The following is a 22,433-nucleotide window of genomic DNA, read 5'->3' on the forward strand; positions in this document are numbered from 1 at the left end:
CACCAGGTTACAAAGCAGAAACCACTGCAGTGAGGTCACCTGGGTCAGAGTGAGAAGCTGATTGTGAGGAACTGGAATACTGCATTGTGGGCAACTGGAGGCTGTCAACAGAGGACAGCAGAGACCCAGTTCTGGCTGATTGGTGCCATCTGAGCATGTGCCAGGGTGCCATAACTCTGCACTTTTGTGTGAAATTAACTGGAATTAATTACCAAAAAAAAGATGACATTAGATCTCTCAAACAAGAAGACATCACCTAAATGATCACAAGCTACACCTAAAAAATTCCATATGCAAACTAGAAATTTTTAAAGATGTTATTCTAGAGTGTTCGGATTTATCCATGTCTTTTCTGGAATACAAACAGTATAAAGACTAATGCTGTATATTAAGAGTTTGCTGTGGATTTTACAGATAATATTTCTGTTCTACGTGGCAGGCTGAACTGCTACCTTTTGTAAGATCAGCACTACATTGTCTCATTCATGAACTGTTAACTATGATCATGAGAGTTTCTGATGATGATTCTGCACAATCTCTATTCCAGAGTTCTTAAAAAGTCAGAGAATTATAGAATCAATAAAAGTCACAGGCTAGAATTAGCTGTAAGTACTACAAGACAGTATGATTCATATGGAAGTAGCTAAGGTGCTTTGAATCTCTAGGTCAAGAGGGTTGATTACTTGGGAGCAGGATAAAAACCAATTCTTTTGTTTTCAAGCTTATAGGAATGTGAGATGACAACAACTCCATGCTTTTAGCAACAGCAAGAGAGAATGTATCCAGGGGACTATTAAGAAGGTGCAATTTACTATATAAGGTCACGACACTTGGACAGTGTCCTATAATTCAGTTAGATGTAAAAATAAGATGACATTGGGTGTTCTCTAAACTCAAAGTAATTTGAACTTGATTCCCAGTGTTCTGTGAGCCAGTTGTTCATCCTCTGATCCAAACTTAGCAGAAGTGACTATTAAACATAAAAATGACAAAAATGACTTATTAAAGGGGGAGCCTGATGTGTATGGTGTGTACTTAAGATTGCTATCGGGGTGTGCTATCAGTTAGCCCACTGGTCCCCAGGGTTCACTGGGCTGATGTGCATTCGTCTACAGCTGCACGTTTAGTTGAATGATCCTCCTGATAGAGGAGGGCCACTGCTTGGTCAAGGGCTTACTTCCAGGAAGTTGTGTGCCTTTGCTAAAATCTCAGGAACTGCATTATGAGTGAGAAAAGACAAAGCACACAAAGAGCTCATTACTATATCCCCAGAAAAACACCGAAGGCTGTGGTGTACAAGGCACTTAATGTACTGAGGGAAAAGCATGGGACCTTCAACTGAAATACATGAACTGGTTATCTCACTTACTAGCTTTGTGTCTTTGAGTAATTCACATAATTTGACTCACATTTTCAACTATAAAATAAAGACAGTGTGCTATGTGAGATGCCTAAAAGGAAAAATGAACTAATATATAATAGATTCATTTTACAGAATAGAAAATGGTTTTAAAAGTTGTATCTTTAAGTATCAGTTTAATTGCCTTTCTCTACAATTCTCCAACTTCCTGGAACTGATACTTGTTAAGATAACTCTGTACTTTTCCAGTATAGAGATCTCCTTGTGTCCTGAAGTGATTACATCTACTCCCTTAGTCAATTTGGAAATACAAAATGCTTCCAAAACTCTGGGACTGAAATAATTCTAAGTCTTGGTGCACAGTGAGGACGAGGCCCAGTCTCTACTCCCATAATCTTTTATTGTTGTTGTTGTTGTTTTTTTTCTTTTTTCTTTTGAGACAGGGCTTCTCTGTGTAACAGTCCTGGCTCTCCAGGAACTCAATTTGTAGACTCAGGCTGCCCTCAAACTCCACCTGCCTCTGCCTTCTGAACGCTAGGATTAAAGGCGTGCACCACCACTCCTGACTCTACCTTTGTAATCTTTTTGTTGTTTGTTTGTTTTACGAGACAGGGTTTCTCTGTATTGTTTTGGAGGCTGTCGGTCCAGCCTGGCCTCGAACTCACAGAGATCCACCTGCCTCTGCCTCCCGAGTGCTGGGATTAAAGAAGTGCGCCACCACCTCCCGGCTACCTTTGTAATCTTAAAGAGCTCCTTATAGGAGTCCCTTTAAAAAACTAAATCTCTTCAGAAGCCTAATCTGAAAACAAGTAAAGTTACAGGTACAGAAGGGAAGCTTGAGGTCTCTGTGGAGACTTACAAGGCATTCTGAAACCACCAAGGTGGTAGGCCGATCTCCCCAACATTTGTGTAGGTCTGCAGCAAAAGTACAGACTGAGGCCTCACAAAATAAAAGGCCTCACTTACATGAGCGCAGCCATGGCAACTCCCAGTCCATACTTTATCCATTCCTGCAGTTCTCATTTACTTGACTCCGGCCGCTCTTCAGGTCCAAGGGCACATATACCAGCAGCAAGATCTGCCCTTGATGGAACCAGTAAGTGAGCTGTGCAGTTTGAATTGTTCCCTATACAAACCATTGCAATTCTGTTAGATATTTGAAAAGCAGATGTACATTTCACATCTGAGAAGGGAGAAGTAAAAGAGAAACAATTTTATCTGATACCTCAGCTCTTTTTTCTGTTCTAGCCACAAACTAAGACCTTCTAGCAGTTACCAGTTTAAGGAAATTCTTATACTTTCTTCAATTAATTTACACTGTTAAAATATTAAAATAAGAAAATAGGTTTCTAAAATGTTTCAAAGAGTCAAGTAGCAGCTACATGAAACAAAAATCAGTCCAATGTCAAGAGCAATAATCATTTAAAAATAGATAGTACAGTATTATAACTTCATTGAAAAGTTTGTCTGAATAGCTGGGCATTTATTCTTAGCAAATACACAGAGAGACCCTGTCTCGAAGGAAGGAAGGAAGGAAGGAAGGAAGGAAGGAAGGAAGGAAGGAAGGAAGGAAGGAAGGAAGGAAGAGAAAAGAAAAAAGTATGTCTGGCACTGAGGAGTTGGCTTAGTGGGTAAAAAGCTTGCCCTGGAAGTATGGGGACTTGAGTTTAGATCCCCAGATCTCATGTAAAGCTATACATAGTAGCATGCATTTGAAATCCCAGTACCCCTACAGTAAGCTGGGAGGCAGGAACTGAGAACCCCTGGGGAGTCACTGGCCAGCTAGCCTGGTTTACAGGAGAACAAGAGACCCTGTCTCAAAGAGGAAGGAGAGAACTGTGACCTTGACACCTGTCTTCACTCACCCTCACAAATGTGCACACAAACACATGCACACAGAAAAGCTTAAAAAAGAGAGAATGTCTAATTTATCTTGAAAACAAAGTCGTTTGCATTTGTTGTTAAGATGGCCCTTACACATGCTATACCGTACTTGCTTGGATCCACTACATTTAAGTCAGTCTCCATAGAAGCAGTAAGCATACTAACCAGGTGTGTGAAGGAAGTCATGAACTACTGCAGTAGCACGAGGTCAAGCGTTTCTAATAGAAATCCTTCCCTTCCTAGGACTGGAAGATGGCTCAGCTGACAAAGTGCCTGCCAGGCAAGCATGAGGATACCTGAAACTCACTGGTTAGCCAGCCTAACCAAACCATTAAACTTCAGACTCACTGAGGGATGCTGTCTCAAAAACTGACGATGTGAGAGCAATCAAGGAAACACACCCAATGTTGATGCAGGCCTCCACATACAGGCACGTGTGCACACACCACTCACATATCACATCCCCATTCATGGGTATATAGATAAAAATAAGGTCAGGTGATGGTGGTTCGTGCCTTTAATCCCAGCACTCAGGAGGCAGAGGCAGGTGGATCTTTGTGACTTCCAAGGCATCTAGGGCTATACAGAGAAACCCTGTCTTGAAAAACAAAAACAAAACAACAACAGCAGCAAAACACAAATTACTTCCCTTTCCCTAAATTTCTAAAACATATTATTTATTTGATGTACTATTATTTCTACTCAAGGTTTGATGCTTGTTGGAATTTAACATACTAAGTGATATATCCACTAATCTACTAGGCTTTAAGGACAGCAAAATTACCAGTTTCCAATTACAAGGAATCCAGAATCTAATGAAGACATTTTAAATAAGACAAAATTTTAAAAGGATCGTGCAGGAACACCACCCTAAAGGAGGCCTAAGAGTGAACCTTGAGTTTGAAGCTTGACTGTGCAGAAGTTCTCTGTGAAAAGCACATGACATTGCCCCAAAGTTGTATTTGTAAATATATACGACCTGTCTATACATTTTCAAATGAGCGTAGGTTCCTCTTAACTCATCCGATTAAAGCTTTTTCTACTACGCTTCCTCAAATTTAAGGTATTCATACTTAGCCTATATTTGGCCTTCACAAACCCACTTAAAAATTCTACCAATATTCTCCTGATTTGGAATAAGAGGGGTTATTGGTATGCATGTAAACTTAGAAAACATATGTAGGTCTCATTGTAAATAAATGGCAGTAACTGTTTCAATAGAAAATATGCTAAAAAAAAGTAACATGACACCATATTGCCCTGTTTTCATTCTGGTAAAGACATCTTCCTTATGAAGTCGTTTCTTCCCTTTAGTTTGATGAACTAACTGAAAATTTACTAGAGATTGTGACTTTAGAAAAATGCTTTTTAATGTGAAACTCTCCACACCCTTAAGAGTTTATTTTCTCACAGAAGGTAATTGAAACTGAGTGGCAACCGTATTAATTGACGAGTGGGGTATCAAAATGTTGTACTAATTAAATAGTCATAGTAGTGATGCCTCTGGATAAAGAACATCAAGCTTTTGATGTTTAGGGACTGAAAATCATAAGTAGAATGAGACAGAGTGAGACTGCTCCTCCCAGCATAACAGCCCAGAGATTTTACTGTAATGCTCCTGAGCTGTTACTTTAAAAAGGTTTTCTGTGTTTCATTTACTCTTATTTCATGTACATAAGTGTGTTGCCTGCATGTATGTCTGTACACTATGCACATACAGTGCCCATGGAAGCCAGAAGAGTTTCTATCCCCTGGATCTGGAGTTATAGTTAGTTGTTAGCCACCATAGGGATGCTGGGAAATAAATGACCCCAGGTCCACTGGAAGAGAAGTCAGTGTTCTTAACTGCTGAGCCATTTCTCCAGCACCGGAGCTGTTACTTTTTGTTATGAAAATATTTATATGTATGGGAAAGTAGAGACTCATTATAATTTTTCATGTTTATCTTCTTGCTTAAGAAGGAAATTATAGGCATTATAATCATTATTTCTAGATATATCAGTACAGACCGAAAAACAAAAATATATTCCTATGTAACCACAATACCATTATCACATATAAACAGGTTAATTAATACCAACTCCTCCGTGTAAACTCACACTGTCCTTTTGACTCTTTTTTTATTATTTTAATTTTAGATAGCTTGTTTTACATTGTCCTTTTGACTCTTACAAGTATACATAAACAAAGGCAACATGGTTTATTATGTTCCTGCTTGAAAACAATTCTGCACATTACTTTGAATTAGCATTGGGAAAGTTGAAGATAAGGCTTGGTGGTTAAAAGCACTTCCTGCTCTTCAGAGGAGCCAAGTTGGTTCCTAGCACTCATGTAGGGAGGCTCACAACTGCCTGTAACTCCAGTTCCAGGGGGCTGACACCACCCTCTTGCCTCTGTGGGCACCTGCATGTGCACACTTTTAAAACAATAATCAACTTTGACTATTTGGAAAGAGAAATGGAATGAGGGTGGTAATGAGAAAAGGTAATAAACAGGGACGAGAGTAAATCTGGTATACGTGTAGGAAACTGTCAATGAAATCCATTACTTTGTGTAGTGAATACACATTGAAAACAAGATTAATCAACATTGTAAATCCTTTGGTCTTACCAACAATGTGATAGAAACACTCTATCATTTAAAAAAATGTATCTTTAGAAAATGTTCACTTGATAATAACAAACCAAATGGAAGTTCATGCAAACTGCTTCCATAAGACACCCCAAGGGTTCCTGAGAGAACTACTTCTTTCCACGTGTCATGGGTATGGACTGAATATCAGCAAGAACCATGGCATGCTCAAGACTTTGCCCTTAAGAGAACCAAGACCTCTTGGCCAGTGTCAGATAATCTGTCACTATAAGCTACTTGTATCCAAGCCAGATATTTATTGCTATTGATCTGCCTGGTCCCAGCAAAAGACTTTTGTTCTCCCAGACCGGGACTTTGACCTCAATTAAGTTATGAATTTCAATCCGATAGACTGCTCCACTTACCCTACTGCTCTCTGACTGGATTAATTAGAATTAGCTAGGCTGAGAGTCACCCCAAGCTCCTCATGGATCATGTTATTTTAATAATAAATAAAGGAATAGCAGCAATGTACAAGAAGTATTTTGAAAGATTGCTCATCTAGGAACAACCTGCCAATACCAATTTCTCTGACTCTGATTATCTCATTTACTTTTTATTTCATTTTGTTCATTGTAAATTCGTCTTTTCTTTCAATCTCTAAACAGGTTCTCTGGGCAGAGAAACCCAAGTACTTGTCATGTTAGCACTCTGAGCTACTTTAGGGTTTCACTAGACAGTAACTCACTAAAGCAATTATTTGCATGAATAAATAATAAGACAGAAAAAACGTTTCATAAATGCATCAAAAGAGCAACAAACATACACACTTTTACATATATATGTGCATGCGAACGCACGGGAGTACGTACACACACACACACACACACACACACACACACACACCATCCACCCACCCACCTTCAGGAAAAGAACCAGCCATTAGCTAAAGTTTTCCTATACAGCTAGTAGGTGCATGAAAAGTAGACAGATAAGATACTGCCAAGACAGCAATATCCACGTTTAAAAACAGTAAAAATGTGCAAATAAATGTATTTTTAATTCCTCAGCCCAATGGGACAGGTAACAAGCTGGCCAATAGGAATTCTAATCAATGAGTCAAAATTTGTTAAATATATTGTACTGTTCTAACTTATGTAAAGAATGTTATATAAGAACATTAATATTGTGGTATAAAGTTTTTGGTATTTGGTACTTAGGTTGATCAGTTTTTATGAAGTATAAAGAGAATCTTAACTCATTTACTTCTTTGGTTCTTGAAATACTGGTTTTTTGTTTGTTTTTTGAGACAGAGTTTCTCTGTGTAGCGTTGGATCCTGTTCTGGCACTAGCTCTGTAGACACTCTGGCCTCAAACTCACAGAGATTCACCTGCCTCTGCCTCCCAAGTGCTGAGACTACAGGTGTGTACCACCACTGCCCAGCTGAAATACTGATTTTTGATTGGCTCTCAGGAACATAAGAAGGGAATTACTCAGGTTAAATGAAATAGTGATTTTTTTTAGATTAAACATTTATTTTATGTGTATGCTTGCATGTATGGACACTATGTGTTTCCTGGTACCCATGGAGGTCAGAAGAGAGTGTTGGATTCCCCAGAACAAGAGTTACAGACAGTTTTAAGCCATTATGTGGGGGGCTGGGAACTAAACCTGGGTCCTATGGAAGATCAACAAGTGCTTTTAACTGCTGAGCCATCTCTCTAGCCCCAGTTTATGCATTTATTTTTAAAGACAGGGTTTTTATTATGTCACTCTAGCTTGTCTGAAGCTCACAGAGGTAGACCAGACTGTCCTCGTACTCAGAGATCTATCCCCTTCTGCCTCCTGAGTGCTGCTGGGATTAAGGCCATGAGCTACCAAGTTGGGCATTATTTTAGTATTAAAATCACTGCAAAATTAAAGCGCTAAACTTCACCCTCCACTTGTTAAGAACTGCGAGTATATTTGGAAGGCACATCCTTAATATAAAAGATAAGAAATGATATAATAATAATGCCTCATGAAAGCCTTTAAGGATGGAATTGTTCTTGTCAAGAGACGGTAGAAAGGAAATGGCATTTACAAAATGATGTCTGTAACAGAAAGTCAAAGAACGACAGTTGTAAAAGTGTAGCTCTTAGATCTAAAGGCCACCTGCTCATCCTCCCTCCCACTGCACCGTGCACACCTGTGTGGACTGTGCACACCCCATGTGAGCTTTGCAGAATAAAACACAAAGCACTCATTTTGGTGAAGAGTTTTACATTTCCTCATGGATATATACATTTCTTTCTCAACATCTAAAACATTTAATATAAGAAGAAAGTAAAATTTATATGAGGACTGACTAGTCTCTTCGTAATGCGCAGGAAGTATTAAGAAGAATCATTAAGAAATAGTTTTCAGAGGAAAGCTGCCTCCACCGTGCTCCCCACCTCCAGGAAACATCAAATGACAGACATACAGGGTTTGGGCACTGAGCATCTGTTTTCACACCTGGCTGTCATTAACTTTCAATATTCTTCATGGAATAACAACAATTCCCCAGCCCAGGTTTTTCCAATGACTCCTTAATTAGGGAAAATATTTGAGAGAAAATAGTAAAATTTAGGATAGTGGCATAACACCTTCACTTACATGTGAATTATTTTAAATACTGACAATGATTTAATGTAAGAAATATGAAAGACACAGGTAGTGATGGCATAAGCCTTTAATCCCAGCACTTGGGATGGAGGCAGGCAGATCTCTGTGACTTCAAGGCCAGGCTGATTTACAAAGAGAGTTCCAGGACAGCCAGGACTACACAGAGGTACCCTGTCTTGAGGGGAAAAAAAAAAGAATCAAATATGAGTCTTTTCTATTAACTACCATAACAGAGGTGTTCACGACAAGAAATTCAAATCTTCTGACTCCTCCAGATATTTATGCAGACATTTTAATCCCTCCACCCAATAAAACCTTTGTTGACACGAAGGTCTTCTGCCATATTCCAAGTTTCACCTCTCCTTGGAGCAGTTATCTTTCTCCTCCTTCACTTCCTGCTCCATTCTTTTCAGCTAACTGAGTTAAGACTATGACCGGACGCCAGCCAATGGGGAAAAGACACAGTCCCCACTTGAGGGAGAATAGACCCAAATGCACTTCCTGCCTGTGTGCTCACTCCCCACACACACCCTCGTGATCAAGAGTGCAGCCTGCCTGGTCCAGACATGTCGGTGGCAATGGTGGTCTATTTCTTTGAAACCCAGAACTTATCTCTGACACTTAACATTAACATCACAAAATGGAATAAAATTACAAAGTATAAACATCAGAGATCTAAAATTCCCTTTTTGCAAAACAAAGAGCAACAAAAATACTTAGAACAAATTTTAAAAAAATGGGCAAAACTTATGTGAAGCAAATTCTAAAGACCCCTGAAATATGTAAAAATAGATCATCAAACTGGATGATGGTTTTTGTTTTGTTTTGTTTTGGCTTGGACAGAGTAACTCAACATATAAGGACATTAATTCTAATTTACAAGTTCACTGCAAGCCCAGTGTAAACAACACAAGGTTGTAGGGGAACAGGCATGTTCATGCACTGCTGGGAGAGTGCAAACGTAAACCTTACAACAGCTACCAAGTTACATACTCACTTACTTTTTGACCCACTAATTCCACTTTCAGAACTCTACTCTGAAGGTATAATTCCAACAATAGGGAAATACATATGCATTAGGTTGCTAACTGCCAAATATTGGAAACAACATACATGCCATACCTAGGAGAAAGGGCTTTGAATAAACTATGTTACATGAACAAAGGCTAAGACTGCATAATGTACAAATAAAAGAGAAAGCACTTGGGGAAATGAGATGGAGTAGCTTGTAGAATATAATGTTATGCGAACTGCAAAAGAATAGTTTATTTTTAAAAATGATTATTATGTGTATGGTGTGTGTGTGTGTGTGTGTGTGTGTGTGTGTGTGTGTGTGTGTCACAGTCCTTAAAGTATACCTTTCATATAAGAAAGGAGATTGACCAATGTTGGGTAAAGGTGTTTGCCATCAAGCCAAATGACATGAATTGGATTCCTAGGACCCACATGGTGGAAGAAGGAGAGATCAATTCTCAAGAGCTGTCCTCTGACCTCCACATGTGGTGCTGTGACATATGTGTACCCACACAAATACAAAATAATTTCTTTAAATACATAATTTATGGGCTGGAGAAATGACTCAGCAGTTAATAGGACCCACAGCTTGGTTCCCAGCATGCATACCAGGCAGCTAACAGATCTATAGCCGAAGTTACAGGGTGATCTGAGACCTCCGGCCCCCACCGGCACCCATACACCCCACCTCACACAAACAACCACTCACATACAACTTAAAATAAATCTAAAATATATATTGTATAATTTAAAATTTTAATAAAGTAAGAAAGAAGGGACACATGTAAACACAGTGTCCAAGTTTGCTTTCTATTGGAGTGTGACAAATAGTATGACCAGAAGCAACTTTGCAGTCCAACATCAAGGGAAGTCAGAGTGGGAACTCAAGCAAGGAGGCAGGAGCCATAAAGGAACAGAGCTTACTGGCTTTGTCTTTATGGCAGATCCTGCTTGCTTCTTCTACATAACCTAGGACAACTTGATCAGGGTGGCACTCACACTAGGCTGTATCTTTCCACATCAATTATTAATTGAGAAAATGGCCAGCAGCTGGGTGTGATGGCGCACACACTGAATCAGCCCTTGGTAGGCAAAGGCAGGAAATATCTGTGAGTCAGCCCAGTATATATAGTGAGTTCCAGGACAGTCAGGACTACATACAGAGACCCTGTCTCAACAAGCCAACAAACAAAAAAATCCAATGAAACAAAAACCAACAGCAACAACAGAAAACAAATCAAAACCAAAATAATAACAAAAACTAAACAACACAACTGAACCCTTGTCAACCTGACATATAACCACATCACTATTAGGCCCTTCCTTTCTTATTCATCCCCAATATTTCATGCTATTATCACATTATAAAACATGGCATAACTTAATCAAAGTGATATTTTGTTTATGATCAAACAAATAAAGCTTGTCTGAGATCAGTGTGTAAAGCTAGTCATACTAGTTATTGACAAAAGCCAGGCAGTCGTGGTACCCACCTTTAATCCCAGCACTCAGGAGACAGAGGCAGACGGATCTCTGTTAGTTCAAGGCTGCCCTGGGCTATCCAAAATTGACCCAGTATAAAAGAAAAGCAGAGCCGGGTGTTGGTGGCACATGCCTTTAATCCCAGCACTAGGGAGGCAGAGGCAGGTGGATCTCGGTGAGTTTGAGGCCAGGCTAGTCTACAGAGTGAGTTCCAGAACAGTCTCCAAAACAATACAGAGAAACCCTGTCTGGGAAAAAAAGAGAGAGAGAGAGAAAGAAAGAAAAGCAGAACTCACACAAAAGTGATCCCAGCACTTGGAGTGACAGCCTTTAATCCCAGCACAGAAAGAGATACGCTTAAGAGGAGAAAGGAATATAATAAGGTGGGAGGAGACAGGAGTGCAAGTCAGTCTGAGGAAGCAGTCTGAGCAGTTAGTCTGAGCAGTTAGTCTGAAGCAGTCAGTCTGATGATGTAGTCTGAGGACAGGATCTTTGGTCTGAGCACTGATAGAGGTAAGAACCCTCTAGTGGCTGGCTGTTTTGCTTCTCTGATCTTTCAGCTTTCATCCCCTGATAGTTGCCAGTCTTTAAATTTTTCAACATTTTTAAAAGTCAGTCTCTTAAAAATAGTCAACATCCCAGGCATCAGCCTGGGAATCCAGCATGGGACTGATCAAGACCCCCTGAGTGTGGGTGTCAGTGAGGAGGCCTAGGTACTCTATTGAGCCTTGGGCCTCACCCTCCCTGGGGAAATGAGGGGATAATGGGGGGGGGTTGGGGGGAGGGCATGGGAGGAAGGGAGGGAAAGGGAGAGGGACCTGGACCTGACTTGTGAAGCAACCCTGTTTCTTATCTAAATCTAAACTGAAAAATAAATTTTAAAAATTTCAAAAAAAATAGTCAACATCTTAAATAGCAAACTAGCTGATAAAAGAATGGGAGTACTGAAGAGATGGCTCCCTGGCTAAGAGACTGCTGCTCTTTCACAGGACCCACGTTTGATTCCCACCACCTCATGAAGGTTCACAACCATCTGTAACTTAAGTTCCATGGTATCTGACGCCCTCTTCTGAATCCTGCAGGCATCAGGCATGCATGTACAGACATACATGCAGACAACACACACACACACACACACACACACACACACACACACACGATGACAAATAACTTAATAAAATATCCATCATCTCTTTAAAAATCCAAAGTCTCTCATCTGTGGGCTCCAGGAAAATAAAAATATAGGAAATAGGTTACATAGTTCTTATTCCAAGAAGGAAGAACCAGGGTGTTATGCCCAAAGTCTGGACCCCCAAAGACTACCAAGACACCAGATCTGATGCAAAACAAAGAGTCTTTTAATTGTCAGTTGGAACCTGGGTCACTCAACCATCCAACAGAGCAGAAGAGACCCCAAACAACAATAGGGCAGGGTATTTATTGGGGGTAGAGCAAGGAGGAGTCTAGGGGCCTATAGATGCATAGGAACAGAGTCAGGATTGGTGTACTTCTGAGCGGGGGGGGGGGGGTGCCTGCCCTAAAGTTAACTGGCTAGGCAGGGCAGTGGTGATACACGCCTTTAATCCCAGCACATGGGAGGCAGGCGGATCTCTGTGAGTTCGAGGCCAGGCTGGACCGACAGCCTCCAAAACAATACAGAGAAACCCTGTCTCGTGAAACAAAACAAAACAAAACAAAAAAAAAAAGTTGACTGGTTAGTTATAGCTTCAGGGAAGTTGCTGTCTCTGGTGGAGGTTGCTGTTGTTACTGCATTCCATCCTTATTAGCAAAGTTCATCCAGAGCCTGTTAGCCTAACTTCTGATTGGTTCCTTACCATATGGGGGATATCTTTCGGTTTCTTCATAGTTAACTAGGTCAAGGTCAGGAGTACAGTGCATCCTGCTGAGTCAGGGGCCTACATCTCCTTTCTGCAGCTAATCATGGCAGCAGAATGCCAAGGGCCTGGGCTCTTCATTCCCCCCTCTTGATGTTACTTAAGAGGACCCAACCATGGATTCTCTCTGAGGATCTCTAAAGGGATATATTGAGACCTTGATATCAGTAGATATACTATACTGATCCTTCCCTTAACACAGGGCACAGTCACAATCAAATCAAAGCCAAACTCTAACAGTGTAAATAACTCAGTATCCAACATTTGGGACTTGGATTATCATACTTCTCTGGCTCTGCCAACCACAACATACACAGTTTGTCTTGAAGCTCGGGCTAATTAAATTATGTATCTGTCTCTTTGTAGAAATGTGCATATAAATGGAGTTACAGGTGCTTGTGATACACCTAATATAAGTACTGGGAACCAAACTCATATCGTCTAAGAATAGCAAGTGCTCTTATCTGCTGAGCTATCTCTCTAGCCCCTCTGAAAATATTTTAAGTAACAAAAACAACCTAACAGTGGATGTACTAAACTGAATTGACAATACCGACAAAGACCACTTCTTCTCAAACACAGTCCATTACAACTTAATATTCAGTTAACAGAGAGTATAATAAGGTGCTTCTAAATTTCAGGATGCTAAAATGTAAAAGAAAAAAACTCATCTAAAATTGATTAAATGTGATAGTTTAAATTCAATACTTAATTAGCTAACTAATTATGTGCGTGTGAGAGACAGAGACACAGAGAGAGAGAGAGCACTTGTTTGCATATATGCACACGTTTGCACTCTGTGGCATCAATTCTCTCCTTTTACCTTTTAATGGGTTCAGTATCGAACTCAGGTCTACAGGCTTGCATCATAGGCTGCATCTTTCTAGCCTACAAACTCCACTTAAAAACTGGGAATGTAGTTAGATGGTGGTGGTGGTGCACGCCTTTAATGTCAGCACTCAGGAGACAGGGGCAGGCAAATAGCTGAGTTCAAGTTCAGCCTGGAATACAAAGTGAGTCCCAGGACAGCCAGAGATACACAAAGAAACCCTGTCTTGAAAAAAAAAAAAAAACAATAAAAAATAGGAAAAAAATGTGGTAGTTTAACATACTTCAATAAGAGCACCTCAGCTCAAATACTGCTGCTATTATAATTCTGAGACTCAAATTCAACTCTGATGATCTGTAGCACCTCTAGATGTGTATCAGCCATGCATCTGTAATACCAAATGGCACAGAAACATTGTCACTACATAACATTAAATGAAAAGAGGTACAAAATCTTGTTCTAAGGAGAATGGATGAGGATGAATTGGGGTAGTTTTCTCATAGCATTTTGGTGGGTGGGGGGAATGCCATGTGTACAGGCGGTGTGTATGTCGACAGGCATGTGTGTGGGGGTCAGAGCTAGATATCAGATGTGTTCCTGAGCACCTGCCAAGCAGGGCCTCCACTCAACCCAGAACTTGATGATTCCGCTAACCCAATCAACTCACATTTGTATATTGAGACTATTATCCTCAATATAACAACACCTGAACGGCCTTTAAGAAGGGAATTATGATGCCCGGCGGTGGTGGTGCACACCTTTAATCCCAGAACTCGGGAGGCAGAGGCAGGTGGATCTCAGTGAGTTCGAGACCAGCCTGGTCTACAGAGTGAGTTCCAGGACAGGCTCCAAAACAATACAGAGAAACCCTGTCTCAGGAATAAAAAAAGAAGGGAATTATGGCTAGATGGGGTCAGGAACCTGGAAACTGTGAAAATCACCCCCCCCCCAGTATGAGAAAGCAGAGAGTGAGAAAGAGAGGAGGTGGGGAAGGGGGGAAGGGAGGAGCAAAGGGAAAGGGAGGCGGGAACCCCAAGGAAAGCCCATCAGATCAGGCTGTTAATTCCTTAACAACAGTAGGGGAAAGCTGAGTCTGAGAATAGATTTCTCCACTTTGTGGTCACTATTTTGACAAGGTACTACAGGAGTTTAATGGAAGAAGGAATAGACTTTTTTATTCCCCCCCCCAAACAGGTTTTCTCTGTGTAGTCGTCTCTGTAGACCAGGCTAGCCTCAAGATCCACCTGCCTCTGCCTCCCGAGTGCTGGGATTAAAGGTGTGCACTACTGCCAGCACACCTAGTGGGAACAAACTTTTTAACAAATATTAAACAACTAGAATTCACATAAAAAGATGAAGTTGAACTATTATTTCATACTCTATTACAAACCATTAAAAAGAAACCAAAGATCTAAATGTAAGAGATTAAGACATGGTATCTGAATAGAAAATTTCCCCACAACCATACGTACATGATTAGAAACTGAAATTATTACCACACCTCCTGACAATCATGACTCCAATGAAACACCATTTCCTATACATTAGGATGGGCATAATAAAAAGACAAGTGTTGGCAAGAATGTAGAAACTAGATCCTGCATAACCTGCTGGTGTGATTGTAAAATGGTACTGCTCTTAGAAAAAACATGTAGTCCCTCAGAGTCACACACAGAGCTACTATATAAACCAGCAATTCTACCCCTACCCTAGGAACACACAAAACAGGAATGAGTGTAAGTGTGTGTCCACATTCAACAGTGTTCTCAGATGTTTTATTCATAATAGACAAAAACCGAAGAGAAAAAAGAAACCCTAACTGTCCAACAGAAGGGAGACAAACTGCAGTATATGCATACAATGGAATGTTACACAGCAATAAAAATAATAGTATATGTAACAACAGGGATGACCCTCACAAATAATATGTTGAGTGTGACAAGTCATATCCAAATGACTATACTGTGTATCATATACTGTATAATGAATACTATTACAAAGGCTCAAATTTCACAATGAGCTAGAAGTAATCAGTGATGATAAAAATCAGAGTAACAGTCATTTCAGGGTGGTACGGGAAGTGTGGAGAGTGACAGGGAGGAGCTTAGGGGAGCACACCTCCCTAGTTCAGGAATGCTGCAATTTGATATAGGAGATAGTCACAAGGGCCAGTGCATGGGTGTGTGTGTGTGTGTGTGTGTGTGTGTGTGTGTGTGTATGTGTGTGTGTGTGTGCACATGCACACAGAGCTGCATCCTTAGGATTTATGTATAATGTACTGCACTGAATCTGATTTATGCTTTAATAATTTTAAATGAAGGAAAAGTACCTATGAACAAAGGGCAAGAGTTTTACAGTGGTGAGGTTAAGAGTCCAGGTTTGGTTAGAAGATGTTCAATTCTGGCTTTCTCACACAGGTTCTCTAAGCTCTTGTTTTCTGCATCAGTAGGACAGAGAAAGTAGTATGTGCATATTACTGGGCTGCAGTGATGACCTAAGAGACAACTCACACAAACACAGGGCACAGGTAAACACCAGGAAAGGTTTCATGCTACCATCACATTCAGCAGCATCACCAATGGTTTATTTACTACTCTGTAGTTTTCTCACAGTTTTGAAGCCTTTTACAATAGATAGTTAGCAACAAGGTATTCACTGAGGGCACACTGCCCTTGTGCTGATTTGTAAGCCACAATCCATGTAATTGATATATGATTAAAGTCCCAGCTAGGCGTGGTGGCATAGGCCTTTAATCCCAGCACTTGGGAAGGGGAGGTAGGAGAACGGCTGTAATTCAAAGCCAGCCTAGTCTACATAGTGAGTTCCATTACAGAGAGGGCTACATTGAGAAACTGTGATTCAAAACAAAACAAATTTTAAGAAGTCCTTAAACACTTCTATTCCCCTGAGCAAAATGTTTCTCTTTTGATCTGTTACACCCATTGCACAGATGAATACTCTCACCCCACAGAAACTCACACTCCCCTATCCATTTACTGCCTTGATACTACCTTATTCAAATCTGAGACTACCTACCATTAAGTCTTTGACATCCAAATGTTTTTTAACGTTGCTTTGGTTATTTTATTGTCAACTTGATGATCTAGTGCTCTGGCCCATGGCCATCTCTGGGAAAGACTGCCTTAATTAATGAAGGATGGGGAGAACCCCACAGTGGGTGGGGCCACCCCTGCACAGGTGGTCCTTGACTATAGAAAAAAGCTAGCTGAGCATTATTCCTTCGTGGCTTTCCCTCTAGTCCCTCATCCCTGCTTCCCCTCAGGGATGGACTGGGACCTGAAAGTTTAAGCTGAAATGAACCTCTTCCCTCCCCTCTCACGCTGCTTTTGATCAGAGTGTTTTACTACAGCAACAGAGGTATCAAGATCACATATTTGTGGGATACTTTCAAGAACTGAAAATGACTCAAGAAGAAGAGCACATGGAGTGTGCACACACTCACACACACACACACACACACACACACACAAACACACACATACACTTATCCTAATACCAAATGTGACAATAACCTAACTTCCAAAGTGGAACCAAAAGTCAAAACTAAGTAGAAGAAACAAAATATTCGTTAGTACATGGCTAACAGACGAAATCATAAAGGCTTTCTTAGAAATAAACATTAGTTTCAGCCTCGGCGTGCCATGGAACACAGCTACTTCAGTTCCCTACAGGGACTTAAGAGATAGACTGAAGAATACAATGATACACAGAGTAGACCCGACACAGCTCTAATTCTTCATTCTAGACTCACAGTAAAAGTGACTCTTCAGATAGTTGATAACATCAGCCTGCCTGTGCTGGGTTAGTACCAAGATCTATGGCCAAGCAAATAGTTCTAATAAAATTGATTTTCCTTTTTGGCAACCAATAAGCCAGTCAATAATAATATTGTTTAAGAAAGACTGAGTCATGAGAGAGCTGAACCTTTCCTTCCATTTATTACGTTTGCATTGTCTATATTTGAAAAGCACTTTCAATAACAAAAAGAGAAGCAACAGTGGGAAAGCTACCCTGAGACCTAATCTGCAGAAGCCCTCTGACTTGGAAGCATGTTATCAACTCTAACTGACAAAGTCAAGAGCACTCCCATTAACTGGCACTAGATAGATAAGATTATAGTCATCAAGAACAATGTTTTATAAAGGATGGGAGCAACATAAAATGACCACGTGAATGTAGGGGGCAAGGAAAACACTGTGTCAGGCAACACACCATCCTAACCAATTTGTCCTAAAACCCATATGGAACCTCATTTCTGCACTGAAATGCTCTAGGAAGCCACACAAGGCAGGGTTTGGAACTGCTTTGTACTACTCCAACAACAGAACTGGCAAAAAACCTCAGACAATGCCTAACATGGGAACACTTTCCTTTAAAATACCCTTGAATTACTTACAGTCCTGTAAAGACTTGATTGCACCCACAGGGTCCTGCTGTCCCTCTAACCTAGTGGAGGTAGTGGCTCAGGAAGGCAGCAGCAGAAAGACAACTCCAAACATTTACAAACAGCGAAGCAAAACTGTAGAAGAAATTCTGAATCAACAGTGAAGAAACTGTCTTATGCAATGTTAAAATACTTGAAGCTATGCTCTTTAAAGGGTGTGGCCTAAGAACACACAGAAAAACAGTAATGAGATGGAAGGGCAGGCCCAGTAGCAGACTGAAATGAGGACCAGATATATGGTAAGGAAGATGCCGCAAGTCACAAGACGCAAAGATGACCATCCGAAAAGCACCGGAACAACCTGCTAGGCATCTGGACCAAATAAAATCTCTATTAACATATACAAGACACAGGGTAATTCTAGACGGCCCAAAGAAACCATGAAAGGGAGAAAGTTCCAGAAGAAACCATGAGGAACAGTTTTAACATTAAAACTTTGTCTTGCTACATAAAATGTTTCTGTAACCTTTTGAAATGATCAATCTAATAAAAATTAGGCAAAAGACATAAACAAATAGTTTGTAAAGTGAAATATAAATTTTAAAATATACCAAAAAAGCCAGGCAGTGGTAGCACAAGCTTTTAATACCAACACTCAGGAGGGAAAGACAGGCAGATCTCTGAGTTAGAGGCTAACCTGGTCTAAAGAATGAATTCCAGGATAGTCAGGGCTACACAGAGAAATCTCTGTCTCTGTCTCTGTCTCTGTCTGTCTTGTCTGTCTGTCTGTCTGTCTGTCTCTCTCTCTCTCTCTCTCTCTCTCTCTCTCTCTCTCTCTCTCACACACACACACACACACACACACACACACACACACACAGCTCAGCACCGTTTAGTCATTAGGGAAAGGTAAATCAAAATCATATAATAATGAGGCATCCACTAGGATGGTTATTTTAAAAAGAAGGGAAAATAAGAATAGGTGAAGTTGGAAGTCTCAAACACTGGTGGTGGAGGTGTAAACAGAAATTCCCCAAAAGTTACACATAAAAAAAATTACATGTTAAATTTCCAAAAGAACCAGGCGTTGATGGCGCACGCCTTTAACCTCAGCACTCGGGAGGCAGAGGCAGGCGGATCTCTGTGAGTTCGAGGCCAGCCTGGTCTACAAGAGCTAGTTCCAGGACAGCCTCCAAAAGCCTTAGAGAAACCCTGTCTCGAAAAGCAAAAACAAACAAAAAAGTATGAAAAAAATTTCCAAAAGATTGGGGCTGAAGAGATAGCTTACCAGATGGGGATAGTTGTTGCTCTTGTAGAGGACCTGGGTTCAATTCTCAGCTTACACACACAGTAGCTTACAACTGTTGGTAACTACAGTTGGATCTAATGGCCTCCAAAGACATCAGGCACACACTTGGTGCACATACATATTTGTGGGCAAACTACTTTTACATGTAATATAAAAATAAATCTGAAAAAAAGTTGTCATAAGATTCTAGCATTCTACCCTTAGGTTAGATAACCAGAGTAACTGAAAGAAGACATCAGAAGTAAGCATAAAAGCAGGAAAAACACAAATGTTTGTAACATTATTACAACTGTCAAAACACTGTCCATCAACTGATGAATGGATAAAGAAAACATGGGATGCTCAGGAATTAAAATCCTGCCATAAAAACGAATGAAGCCCTGTGGCATGCCCTAACAGAAGCACACCTTGAGAATATGTTATGTGAAAGAAACAAAACAGGAACGCACTTATTTCATGATTCCATTTACATGAAATACCACACAGAAAAAAGCAGATTAGTGCCAGGTGGTGGTGGTGCACACCTTTAATCCCAGTATTCCGGGAGGCAGAGGCAGGTGGATCTCTGAATTCAAGGCCAGCCTGGTCTACAGAGTGAGCTCCAGGACAGTCAGGGATACACAGAGAGACTCTGTCTTCAAAAAAAAAAAAAAAAAAAAAAAAAAGCAGATTAGTGGCTGCTATGTTTGGGGCTGGAGGAAAGCAGAAGCAACTGTGTAAGTGCTACAGGGTTTCCCACTGGACGATGGCAACACTGTGAGCTCTATAGCAGGGACTACTGTGATATATGCAAACATTTTCTTATGAGAATTTTACTCCAGCTTTTTTTTTTTAAGCTCCCTTTAGAGACTGGAGAGATGGCTCAGTGGCTAAGAGCACTGGCTGCTCTTCAGAGGACAGCGGTTGGATTCCCAAGACTCACAACCCTCTGTAACTTTATCTCAGAGGATCCAATACATACATACATACATACAGGCAAAACACCATACATGCATACACATATACATACAGGCAAAATGCCCATATACATACAATAAAAATGAATGAATCTTAATTAAAAAGAAGAAAAGCAAGCTCATTTAAAAGCTACTCTTACCTGACAATTAATGTCAGCTTCATACTGTAGCAAGATTGTGACTAGTTCCTTATGTCCTCGGTCACATGCCCAGTGGAGCAGAGCTCTGCCCTACAAGTAGGAGACAATGAAGGAACTTGTTAATCTATGTGTGGGGCCATATAGAGTTCATATGCCAAGAAAGATGAGGAAAGAGATATATAAAACTGTAGATTAATTATTCTGAGGGTGATATAAAATGCACTATGGGAAAGCAATAGACAAGCAATGGGAATCCCCAAGTTCTACTTCTGATATATCACACACAAGCCCAGTAACTTCTTTGGTATAATCAATTTCTTTATCTGAAGAATGGAAAAAGGTAATATAAGCAATAAAATCAATAATATGAGTTTGGTTGGCAAAATGGCTTAGCCCATAAAGATTCCTGCTACCAAGCCTGATGACCCGAATTCCATTTCCAGGATCTACATGATGAAAGAAAACTGACTGTGGCAAGCTGTTCTTTGGTCTCTGTGCAGATGCATACATGTGCACATATATGCACAAATCAGAAAATATATTTGTTGAATGAATAACCTCACTGCTGAGCCATCTCTCCAGCCCATGACACACTACTTTTGACTTTTACATATCAAAGACCTACAATTACTATTATTGTATTATTCCTGTTTTTGACTGGCTGAAAATCATGGTATACCTAATAAATGAAGCCTACTTGGCCCTCCAAATAGACAAGCCCCCAAAGTTGCAGGATTCTTCTGAAAAAATAGGAGATGCATGGCATAAACTCTACTCTGAGAGTGACAGTGATGTTCTTATAAAGAATAAAATGCTTTTCCACATTAATCTGAAACCCCTGACTATCACTGTTGGGACAAAGATGACTTTAAAAGTCACCTCCCAAGGCAATTTTCAAAACCCACCTACACTGTTTTTTATCGTTTAGACTCTCTTGATACATCTATTAGTTCAACTCATGGAATAAATAGCTAGAACAACTTCTTCCTTACAGATTTCCTTTTTATTGTTTTCACGTATTTAATTTTCTTTTATTTACCTGTGTTTTTTTACACAAAATCCTAAAAGAATTTTGCACACATAAAATTATAAAAAAGGGAAACAAGTTTGAAAATGTGGGCCAATCAACCTTATATGGTGGCGCACTAGGGAAGCAGAGGCAGCCTGATCTCTGTGAGATCAAGGCAAGCCTGGTTTACATAGTAAGTTTCAGGACAGCCAGGGCTATGCAGAGAGAACCTGTCTCAAAACAGAGAAGGAGGGTGAGCATAAAGAAGAGGAAGGAGGAAGAGGAAGAAGAAGAGTCCTAGCTTTATTTAGAATAGCTATAAAGTTCAACTATTAATAAGAATCACTGCATAATTACAGTGTGTGACATGCTTCCATAGTGTACATATGAGAACTACTTTACAGTAGGAGAACTTAATACTACGTACTTTTATACATAATTACAATGTGTGACATGCATAATGAGAACTGTATCACATTAGGAAAACATAATATTTTTACAACAAAATGAGTAGAAATTTCTACTTCTCAAGCAGGCTCCTGATTTTTCCTTAAGTCTGACCCAATCATGTTTCACCAACTAATGCTAAACTATGAATCCTTAGCTGTTCTGATGGCAGAGTAAATGAGCGTGCACTTTCATCGTTAATTGGGGTTATATTTTAAATTTGTCACATGTGGTGCCAAAATTTACTTTAGGGGAAACACCTGTGACTGGGCCTCAGGGGCGAGTTTCTCTCTGGATGCATTTTCCAGAAAGATGGCACACAGTCATGTTTCAAGAAAGATGATGCACTCGCAGACATTTGCACTATGCTTTTTAACACGTTCTGACCTGCAATGTAATTAATTTTTGTAACACATTATTTTAATGGTACACTAATTAACCTTGAATTAGAATAAATTCTCTGACAATGACCTTGTAGAAGTGCT

General features: G+C 40.2%; 1 protein-coding gene across 1 annotated transcript in view; it reads right to left on the reverse strand.

Annotated features, from left to right (window-relative positions):
* The window catches only part of Acbd6 (acyl-CoA binding domain containing 6), a 133,105-nt gene that overhangs the window by 51,439 nt on the left and 59,233 nt on the right, over positions 1 to 22,433 (reverse strand). Inside the window, exon 6 of the mRNA XM_040737808.1 lies at positions 20,493 to 20,582. Within this exon, the coding sequence (XP_040593742.1) occupies positions 20,493 to 20,582 (90 nt within the window). The remainder of the gene's footprint in view (positions 1 to 20,492; positions 20,583 to 22,433) is intronic.

Source organism: Mesocricetus auratus, unplaced genomic scaffold (genome assembly GCF_017639785.1).
Source record: "Mesocricetus auratus isolate SY011 unplaced genomic scaffold, BCM_Maur_2.0 Super-Scaffold_100676, whole genome shotgun sequence".
Classification (NCBI taxonomy): Eukaryota; Metazoa; Chordata; class Mammalia; order Rodentia; family Cricetidae; genus Mesocricetus; species Mesocricetus auratus.